Source organism: Sinocyclocheilus rhinocerous, unplaced genomic scaffold (assembly GCF_001515625.1).
Source record: "Sinocyclocheilus rhinocerous isolate Xijiao unplaced genomic scaffold, SAMN03320098_v1.1 scaffold568, whole genome shotgun sequence".
Taxonomy (NCBI): domain Eukaryota; kingdom Metazoa; phylum Chordata; class Actinopteri; order Cypriniformes; family Cyprinidae; genus Sinocyclocheilus; species Sinocyclocheilus rhinocerous.
This window is the reverse complement of record NW_015652173.1, coordinates 2,039,023-2,049,918: the sequence shown is the minus strand read 5'-3', so window position 1 is coordinate 2,049,918 and position 10,896 is coordinate 2,039,023. Positions and strand designations below refer to the sequence as shown.

The window sequence follows — 10,896 nt, the reverse complement described above, 5'->3', positions numbered from 1 at the left end:
TTTTTTTTTTTTACTGCTTCATTGTCTGTAATGACCATGTTTTGTCCATTAGTTACACCTTGTTTATCAAAGCAGGTTGTTTGCTAGGGCACAATTTTAATTTCACACTACTGATGTATTTGAAACCGATTTCAAAAGGCATTTGTTGACTGATTTTCTTTGATTTATTGATTGTGAGTTAAATAACCAAGAACATAAATGAAATAAACTGCAAGTAAAAGAAAACAAAAGCAAGTAAATAAATCAGTAAATAAGAGAATAATAAAATAAAAGAATTAGAAACAAAACGATAGTAAAACAAGTAAATAAAAGAAAAAAACAAGAAATAAAAGAGATGAAAGTGCAAAGAAGTTAAACAAAATTTGTCGTTCAATTTAAGATCACCTATTGAACTACATCATGCTGACTTAAATAGACCACTGGTGCTAATGTATTTGTCTTTCCCCCTGTTAAATCAGTTTTCACCTTGTCTCTTTTTTTCTTTACTAGATGCAGGGTCAGTCTCCTCCCGCCCCCATCCGTGGCACCAAAAAAGCAGGAGCAGAAGAGGAGGGAGACGCTGCTGAAGAAGAGGAGGTGGACGGTGGAGCCGGAGACATCATGGACTTGCTGCCCAGAACTAATATCAGGTCTGTGAGAGCGTAACGATACTCCAGAAAAAGTTATTTTCAAATGATACATTCAAGTTTTTGGATCCCAGTGCAAACAACAGTTGAGATTAAGTGACTGTTTCTCGTTCACAGTGATAAAATCACATCGGACATGGTGTCCAAGATTAGCGACAAGAACTGGAAGATAAGGAAGGAGGGGCTTGATGAGGTGGCAGCAGTCATTTCTGAGGCCAAATTCATCCAGGCCAACATCGGCGAGCTGCCGATGGCGCTGAAGGGTCGTCTCAACGATTCCAACAAACTACTGGTAATTCATATGAATCTAGTTTAGTGTGTTTTTGATGCTCCCCATTGCCATCCAGGCATTTCAGTTGTAGCATTCAATGGCATGGTTGTAATTGCATAAAATGTGTTTGTAGGTCCAGCAGGCTCTCAATATTCTGCAGCAGATAGCCACTGCCATGGGTCCCTCTCTGAAGCAGCATGTCAAGAACCTGGGAATTCCAGTAATTACTGTTCTTGGTGACAGCAAGGTATGAAACGCTGATTGGGAGTTCTTACACTTCTTGTGTTGCTTGTCTGGCTGTTGGCTGTTCAGATAACCTTCAGCTAGAGAGAGTGAATTGTTTCTAATTTGCTTGAAATTTGACTTTTCAGCCCAACGTCCGTGCTGCTGCCTGGTCAACACTGAATGCATGGGTGGAGCAGACTGGAATGAAGGAGTGGCTTGAAGGAGAGGACCTATCAGAAGAGCTCAAGAAGGAAAACCCCTTCCTCAGACAGGAAGTATGGCACTTGTGGTTTAGTCAAAGTTTTTTTTAAATAAAGTTAATAATAAAAGAATATGGAGCTCATGTATAAAAGACATGGCTAAAACACACAACTTTTAACAACCTTGCATGTTCAGTGATCACAAGCTAAAATGCTGTTAAAATTCTGTAGATGTTGGGCTGGCTTGCTGAGAAGCTGCCCACACTGCATACGGTGCCCGCAGACCTCATGCTGTGCGTGCCTCACCTGTACGCCTGCCTGGAGGACCGCAGCGGCGATGTGCGCAAGAAAGCTCAGGATGCGCTTCCCACCTTCATGATGCACCTGGGCTATGAGAAGATGAGCAAGGCTACCGGCAAACTAAAGGCAAGTGGGAGAAGTAATGAACTTTCAGCAGCCCTTACTCCACTTGTCAGTGTCACATGATCCATCAGGGATCATTCTAATATTCTGATTTGCTGCTTGGTTGTACTGCTTAATATGTTTGTGAAATCAGTTAAATATAAATGTCAAAAAAGCACTTATTTGATGTCTTTTGTAACACTACAAATGTCTTTACTGTCACTTTTTGATCACTTTAATGTATCCTGAATAAAAGTGTGATTTCATTCAATGTTATTTTAGATGGTTAATAAGACCAAAACACATGGATCAACTTTTGACTATAGACCATAACGTCAGTCTCACACTTGTCTTTCTGCAGCCGGCCTCAAAGGACCAGGTGGTTGGCATGCTGGAGAAGGCCAGGGCCGTGATGCCAGCCAAGCCTGCAGCTCCTGCCAAAGCTGCAGTTTCCAAACCTCCCGCCTCCAGCGCCCCTGCTGCCAAACCAGCCTCAGGTTCGTGCACTTTCCCTTTAACCACAACTAACATGACCACCACTTCCTGGCTGGTTTATTGAACAAGTGTATATTTGCATATTTGATAATACAAACATATGCACACCACAAGATCACCCTTTTTTTGCTTTTTTTCCTGTCCCTTTTTTTGGGGGTAATTATGAGTCTTTTTAAAAATATAAAAGGAGATATATTCTTATCCATTTATTTATTGGTTTGCGCAAAATGAAAATTAAAGATGCTGGACTCAACTTGAACGTCTTTTTATTTTACAGCTCCAGCCAGGAACCAAAGTCCCAGTGAAGATTTCAGTGAACCTGAACCCAAACCAGACACTAAGAAAGCTAAACCAGCAGGTCCTGCAGCTAAAAAGGTGTGGCACATTTCAGTGTTTCTGCTTTGCCTGCTTTAGGTAGGGAGTTGCTGCTCATGAAAGATTTAAAAACTTTTCCCAAACTGTGATCTGAAACATCAGGTCTGTAAAACACAAGGGACTGTTCATAGGAAGACAGTGACTGTTCTTTTGCGTTTAAAAAAAACAAAACAAAACAAGAAGCCTCTACTAAATGTGAATTTAGGTTTTGGCCTATTTCTTTATACAAGTAAAAAGAGTCTGAGGATGAATTGGGTTCTGCATTCTGTTTTCAATAAATGTTGCTCTCTAAAGTGTCATTTTGTGCACTAGAGAGGGAGCATGGAGCTCAAAGTGAAGGGAGAAAAAGATAATGCTAAACAAAACAGGCTCTCAAGAGGGACTCCTAGCAGTGAACAGGTATATTAGAATCTCAGAGCACCAGTGGAGCTGGCATAAGGTGGCACGGTTTGGTGTGGAAGCACTGCATGTAATTCAAACTGATTTAAAACCTTTGTTATTCCATCTTTCTTATTCCGCTGTAATGGTCCAATCCTATTTTGGTAGTCAGTGGAAATTCTTACAATTATTGTAATGAGAAGCAGTTTTAAACCTCTTGCCAACAAAGGATAGTTCACCCAAAAATGAGAATTTTCGCTACTCGCCCTAATGCTGTTCCAAACCCGTAAGACCTTCGTTCACCTTCAGAACACATGAAGATATTTTTGATTAAATCCAAGAGCTCTCTGACCCTGCATAGACAGCAACGCAACTGAAATGTTCCCAGGTCAAGAAACGTAGTAAGGACCTTGGTAAAACAGTCCATGTGACATCAGTGGCTACGAGAATACTTTTTATGCCCAAAGAAAACAAAAATAACTTTATTCAACAGTTCTTCTCCAAATCTCGACTTCCATCATTATCAAGAGTACCTCTGCAAGTAAATGACACATGCGCATGGTGCTGCTGATGTAGAACATCTCTATACTGGCAGAATACGTGATTTGGAGGAGAAGAATTCTTGAATAAAGTCATTATTTTTGTTGTTTTTGTGCACAGTATTCTCATAGCCACTGATGTCACATGGAATGTTTTACCGATGTCCTTACTGTGGGTAAGGTCTTGGGACATTTCAGTTGCGTTGCTGTCTATGGAGGGTCAGAAAGCTCTGACTTCATCAAAAATATCTTCATTTGTGCTCCGACGATTAACGAAGGTCTTACAGGTTTGGAATGATATTAGGGTAAGAAATTAATGACAGAATTTTCATTTTTGGGTGAACTATCCCTTTAAGGGCTTCCTATTATTTTTAGTGAAAAACACAAGCTTTTTTTGCAGTGTAATGGATATTTGTAAGTTTATATAATTAATATGTAATTAAAATTAGCATTTGCTCCTGATTAAATTGAGTGTGTTAATATTGTAAGAGTTACATCCCCAAATGAGCAAATTGATATTCATGAGCTAAAGGATTCGTAATTTTAAACCTGTTTACCAAACTGAGGCATTACTATCAAAGATCTTGTCGACATGAAGTAACAACTTGAGACTTTGATTCAGCGTAACAATTGTTTTCCTGACCCTTTAGGGTGTTGTGGGTAAGAAACCTCCAGTTAAGGCTGGTGCAAAGGATGAGGAGGACAAATCTGGCCCCATCTTCATCCTCGTTCCCAACGGCAAAGAGCAGAGGATCAAGGAAGAGAAGACATTGAAAGTGAGCAGCTTTTGAACTGTTCTCATGAGCATTTGTCAGCGCTGTTGAGTATCACAATTTTTCTCATGTATGTTTAACTCTTCTTCAGATTCTCAAGTGGAACTTCAACACTCCTCGTGACGAGTACGTGGAGCAGCTGAAGACTCAAATGTCCACATGTCTGGCCAAGTGGCTGCAAGACGAACTTTTCCACTTTGACTTTCAACGCCATGTAAAAGCTATTGGAGCCATGATCGAGGTGAGTCCTCTAGTAGTTGGTGAGTCAAATCATATAAATCTGTACTAGACTTATACCTTATGCTTTAACTGTATTTTCCAGCGCATGGAGACCGAGTGTGAGGCTGTGATTGGCTGTCTAGATCTGATATTAAAGTGGTTCACTTTGCGATTCTTTGACACAAACACCAGTGTGCTGATGAAAGCCCTGGAGTTCCTCAAGCTGCTCTTCACCATGCTGAGCAGGAAGAACTACCAGCTTAATGACTATGAGGCCTCATCTTTCATCCCCTACCTGATCCTCAAGGTGGGTCTTTATCAATCCAAACAATAACTAAATAACATGCATCTAATTTGTTGAAACACCACCTAACATGGAGCTTTTTGGTTTCTTTTCCTCGCTCAGGTTGGCGAGTCAAAGGATGTGGTGCGTAAAGATGTCAGAGCTATTCTGACAATGCTGTGTAAAGTCTACGCGGCCAGTAAAGTCTTCCCTTTCCTAATGGAAGGGACCAAATCCAAGAACTCCAAGCAGAGATCTGGTAAATGCACATGGATTTGGTTTCTCAAAACACAAAAACTTTTCTTTTGTCTTTTTTACAGTGGAAAGTGTGCTTATCGTGACTTTTTCTGTCTTTAGAATGTCTTGAGGAGCTCGGCTGCCTGATTGAGAACTTTGGTATGAATGTGTGCCAGCCAACTCCAGCCAAGGCTCTTAAAGAAATCGCCATTCACATCGGAGACCGTGACACCACGGTCCGCAACGCTTCGCTCAATACAGTCTTGGCTGCCTACAACGCCTGTGGAGACCAAGTCTTTAAACTCATTGGCAATGTAAGACACTAATTACCCTTTCATTTCTAAAATGTCATGTTAGATGTGATGTCATGCTATACTCAACTTTGAACATTTTATTATTGTCAAGCTGTCTGAGAAAGAAATGAGCATGCTGGAGGAGAGAATCAAACGTTCAGCCAAGAAGACACCTGCAGCATCAGCCAAACAGGAGCGACCTCAGAGAGAGCATCCCACCAATCCCAATGCAACTTTCCTGCGCAAGCCTACTCAAGAGGAAGTGCCCAACAAGCTCAGGCATGTACTGCTTATGCACTCTTAAATGATCATTTAAAATCCAAGGGATATTATATAGGAAATGGGAGTTCTTGGTCCATGTATAATGCTTTCTTATACGCACACAGTCTCATTCTGTCTCATTCTATCCTCTTGTGTCATTGCATGTTGTTTCTTAATCCCAAGTCTTTCTCTTCTCCTCTTACTATTCCTTTCTTTTCTTCGCTGCCCTCCATGGACAGAATAATGTATCGCACTTACAGGATGTAAGTACTCCCATACAGCTGTAGCCACTGCTCACAAGGCACCTGACATCCTGGAGGGCTAGAGATCACAAAAAACTGGACTGAAATATTAGGGAGATTATTAGATCATATGGATGACTGATATAGCCAAATATTTTTCAGCCTCATATTTGATATCCCTATGTATTCGCTCTGTGATTTTTATTTATTTATTTTTTATTTTTTTAAATGTAAGGAGTATATAACAGTATAAATGTTTAAAAGTAAAGCATGTTCCCACGGTTTGATAAAATTAACATGCAGAAATTTGAATTATGCACCAAGATGCTTATGAAATATGTATACATACTACAATTCAAAAGTTTGGGGTAAATTAGTTTTTTATTTTTATTTTTTTCCCTTTTGCACCATAAATGCACCAAAGCTTTGATCAAAAATACAGTGAAAACGGCAGTATTTTGAAATACTATTACAATTTAAAATAACTGTTTTTAAATGGTAATAAACATTTAAAAAATATTCTTGTGATTGCAAAACTGAATTTTTAGCAGCCTTTTTTTCAGGATTCTTTGAATAGAAAGTTAAAAAAAAACTAAAAATTTGTTACAATGTTTCCCATTTAAAATAAATGCTGTGACTTTATTCAGTAAGGATGCATTAAAATTAAGGATCAATTAAAAAATCTTATTGACCCCAAATTTCTGAACAGGATTGTTTATATACTTATATACTGCAATATTTTTTGATAAAAGCTATGCAATTTAGCAAACATTTGAGTGAGGGCACAAATTAATGATGAAATCAGTTTTAAATAGTTTAATTTGAAACCGTTTGAACTTCCCAAAATAATCAAATGATCAAATGAATTTTTTTTAACCGATGTTTCTTTTCTCCCCTACTTGAAGACAAATTAAAAGCACATTTCAAATGGTAATATTCATTGTTGCAAATTTTGTATTGCAAGGAAAATCATAAGTAGATTAACGCTTTGATGCTTTCACTGAATACTGAATAAAAATTTTGGAGACTTTTATTCATGTTGTGGGAATTATATAGTATAAAAATGCAACAGAAGTGACCTCTTCCTCAATTTTCAACAGTCAAGCTCGGGCGCAGCACGCTCACTTGGAGCAGCCGGCTCCGTCCATCCCGAAGGAGTTTCAGCTGGATCTGGATGTGTTCGAGAACAACCACACGTGTGCCAGCGATATCCCTGACCTGGTACAGCACAAACTGGAGGAAGTTCTGGAGCCGGTCATGATTCCTGAGCGCAAGTATGAGTTTAGCACTGTTGAGGTTTTGTTTCTGTTAAATGTATTACATCAGGGGTTTTCAAACTGTGGGTCGCACAAAGTCACTTGGCTGCAGCTAAATTTGCGTTTCAATGACACACTCTCACACAGTTCAGTCTAGGGCTGCACGATATAGCCTACCAACATTAATTACGAATTTCAATATCCTTAGTGCGATTTTTGAATTGCAATTAAGTCCGCGATTTAAAACATGAGTTGCGTGTTTTGAAGCTCAGGCGCGCATGAGTTGTAATAATAGTGAGGGTCTCAGAGCAATGGCATTATTAAAAGGCTCAATCGGTCCGTATTAATGAGAAAAAACTCGCTCACTTCAATGCGCTGTATTCTGTATGAGATTGCATACAGCGGAAAATTCAAATGTTACGAAAACGGTTTCAGGTAGGCTATGTTCATTCATTTCTATCGTCTTTTTGAACTCTGCACTGTTTTCGTTCAGGAAACGGTCTGTAAAAAAGCATTTCTCATGTACGGGGTGAGCAGGGCACAAACGCAGGGTTAATTGTAACTACAAGATTTAAACATTTCCACATAACAAAATTTCACTATTTCCTTGACATATCATCTCTATATAGAAAAAAAATGTGCCAAAGTTCAAAAATCTTTTGAAGATATTGCTGAACATTTATTTAACCATTGCAAAAGTAAATTTCTGACTGAAGTAAATTTGTCATCTCGGTTTTTAGTGTTTATTTAAAATGAAACGCATCTGTTTATTATTTTTTAACTTTTTCACAATTATTTTAATCTCAAAACTGTTTTAGATGCTTATGCTTTGCTAAAAAAGTGTTGAGTTGTGCTCCGCTCTCCCCTACACACTGAAAGACCATAAATGCATTTTCTGCGCTGAACCCCGCGATGAGTAACAACACTCGCACTGGAGTGAGCCTGTTTCACGTATTTATGGACGTTTCATATTTTAACATCTGTAAACAAAGAAATTAAAACTTAAATATTAGTAGTGAAATTTTACAGTTGTACTCTAAAATAAAATGGTTAATTTTCTTAAATACTTAATTTCTGTCATATTAAACTTTTAATTAAGATTAGGCTTAAAGTAATGTCAGTTTTATCTCAAATATTTTGGTGGGTCGTGAAATAGATTATACTTGTCTAGGTGGGTCATGGAATGGAAAAGTTTGGGAACCCCTGTATTACAAGACAAAATATTTTGGCTTCTGAAATGCTAAAGTGTTTCGTGTGTGTGTTTTCAGGATGAATTCGGTCTCTCCTCATTTTGATGACATTCACAATAGCACTGCCTCCACCATCAACTTCGTCATCTCTCAGGTGGCCAGTGGGGACATTAACACCAGTATCCAAGCCTTGGCACAGGTGGGTGTCATACTTCCACTATTTGGATTGTTACATCTTCATCTTCATGTCATAGCCAGGCTCAATGTTTCAAGCAACTTTTTATTTATATTTTTAAATAGTGGAAATTATTGCTGGAAAGAAATAATTCATTTCTTTTTCAATAAGACCTTTCCCTGTGTTTTTTTTTTTTCTGCAGATTGATGAGGTCCTGAGGCAGGCGGACAAGTTAAACAATTCATATACCATTTTATTAGCTGATTGTCTTGTTTTCAAACTTTTTGTGGAAGAATATCTCCATATTCTTCCCCTTTTAATGGCAGAGCTAATTATTTCTGTGTCCAAGTCAGTTTTATTGTAAACTCAAACTATTAAAAATCACTAAAAATAATTAAAATAAAATATTAATATTAGAGGGGGGGAAAAAAATTAATTAGTTGCCAACATTTTTAATTTGTTGAAGCTGAAGTACTAAAATTACAAAACTGAAAGCTAAAAAACTAGATGACAAGCACATAATTTCAAACGTAAAGTAAAAAAAAAAAATTTTAAAAAAAGATGTTTAACCCTGAAAGACCCAAAAAAAAAAAAACTTTGAAAATTATTTCAGCGTTTATTTGTTGTGGGAGGCCTCTAATGCAGAAATAAATGAGTTAAAATTTTTGATATTTTGGTATGTTTTTAGTGAAATGTAATATTACAACATTGGGACTTTGGGGTAGCAGAATTTCAGTGATTATCTTCAATAGAGATGATGGTCTAAAATCTCTACCTGTTGACTAATTCCTACCGGAATAATGCCCATCCCTAATATACAGAATACTAAATGATAAAAATAAACCAAAATAAAAAAACTGCTCCTAATACTGTTCCAACATAACACAGATTCAAGATGAATCAGGCACTTTTTATTGAAGTATGAATTTTTTTACTTTTTAAAAAAAAAATTTTTTTTATCCCATTTAAATAACACCTGTCTCCTGTCCCATGCAGTGTCTATGGAGAATGATCCGTTTCCTGCCACAGACCATCAACAGTATTAATCTGGACCGCATCCTGCTGGACGTGCACAACTTCATGAAGGTTTTCCCTAAAGAGAAGCTCAAACAGCTGAAGAGCGACATTCCCCACCGGACGCTGAAGACGCTGCTGCACACGCTCTGCAGGCTCACCGGCGCCAAGGTACACATTTGAGACCTTAATAGAGCCTGAAAGTTCTTCATGAAACTTGCATTATGAAAGAAATCTGTGAATGTCCCTCTCATAGATATTAGATCACATGTCCATGATTGAGAACCGCAACGAGTCGGAACTGGAGGCGCATCTGAGACGGGTGGTCAAGCATTCGGCAAACCTCTCCGGACTCAAGTCTGACAAGAGCACAGAGAAGGGCGCCCTCAGATCGGTATGTTCTGCTGGGTCTCAACGGAAACCTTCATCTTGATACTTTGAAAAATTGTAGTGGCTGATCTGGGGTGCGTTTCCCAAAAAAACTATGGTTGCATGTTCCGTCGTAACCAATAGAGTTCAATGGAACTAACCATAGTTAGCTAATGATGATTTTGGGAAATGCACCCCTGGTTTCTTAAACTGCATTTTGATTTGGATAGGATGACAAAGTGATTAAGGCCAAAGTGAGCGACATTCTTTCTGAGATCTTCAAAAAGATTGGCTCCAAGGAGAACACTAAAGAGGTAACAACAGTTTATGAAGACTTCCAATTTTTGCGAAATTACCAGAATTATTTGTGGTTCTCGGTTCAGTACTACTTCAGAGTGTGTTGTTTCTCAGGGTCTGACGGAGCTGTATGAATACAAGCAGAAGTACTCTGACGCAGACCTCGAGCCCTTCTTGAGGAACACGTCCCAGTTTTTCCAGAGTTACGTGGAGCGAGGACTTCGCATGATTGAGTCAGAGCGTGAAGGAAAAGGCCGAATTCAGACCTCCACAGGTGAGTTGCACCAACTTTCATGAAACATCTTTTTGTTGTCTTGATTTTTGTTTTAGCATACTAAGGCTTCTGTTGTGTTCCAGTAATCCCTCAGCACAGCACAGACTCGTATTTGCCGAGCTCCAGTGCCGTGCCCATCAGCAGTAATGGAGAAGATCTGAACGCTGCCGCCTACTACGAGAGACTGAAGATCTTACGGCAACGGCGCGGACTTGAGAACTCAACGGTGTGTCTCTTATTAAAACTTCAGTCAAGACACAATGGACTACAGTGATTGAATCACTTCATGTTCATATCTTTGCAAAGTCTTGGATCATGAAGCTGCTACATGAAAATAAGCTGGTTTATGTGAATTCAACACAATGGCTACGTTTACATGCAACCAAATCCGTTTGTAATCGGATTGAGCTCGATCGGAATGAAATTTCGATCGGATTGAAGGGGGTGGTTTATTCCTTTTCTGATTTCCTTTTTTTTTTGGGGGGGGGGTCTTTCAGGGTTA

General features: G+C 38.7%; 1 protein-coding gene across 1 annotated transcript in view; it reads left to right on the top strand.

Annotated features, from left to right (window-relative positions):
• The window catches only part of LOC107714016 (cytoskeleton-associated protein 5-like), a 30,593-nt gene that overhangs the window by 15,610 nt on the left and 4,087 nt on the right, over window positions 1-10,896 (top strand). The window contains exons 26-41 of the mRNA XM_016519705.1: window positions 2,086-2,221; window positions 2,497-2,594; window positions 4,162-4,287; window positions 4,376-4,525; window positions 4,607-4,810; window positions 4,910-5,045; window positions 5,144-5,337; window positions 5,429-5,595; window positions 6,920-7,093; window positions 8,344-8,464; window positions 8,643-8,671; window positions 9,412-9,625; window positions 9,711-9,848; window positions 10,054-10,137; window positions 10,235-10,394; window positions 10,478-10,664. Coding sequence (XP_016375191.1) covers window positions 2,086-2,221; window positions 2,497-2,594; window positions 4,162-4,287; window positions 4,376-4,525; window positions 4,607-4,810; window positions 4,910-5,045; window positions 5,144-5,337; window positions 5,429-5,595; window positions 6,920-7,093; window positions 8,344-8,464; window positions 8,643-8,671; window positions 9,412-9,625; window positions 9,711-9,848; window positions 10,054-10,137; window positions 10,235-10,394; window positions 10,478-10,664 — 2,318 coding nt within the window. The remainder of the gene's footprint in view (window positions 1-2,085; window positions 2,222-2,496; window positions 2,595-4,161; window positions 4,288-4,375; window positions 4,526-4,606; window positions 4,811-4,909; window positions 5,046-5,143; window positions 5,338-5,428; window positions 5,596-6,919; window positions 7,094-8,343; window positions 8,465-8,642; window positions 8,672-9,411; window positions 9,626-9,710; window positions 9,849-10,053; window positions 10,138-10,234; window positions 10,395-10,477; window positions 10,665-10,896) is intronic.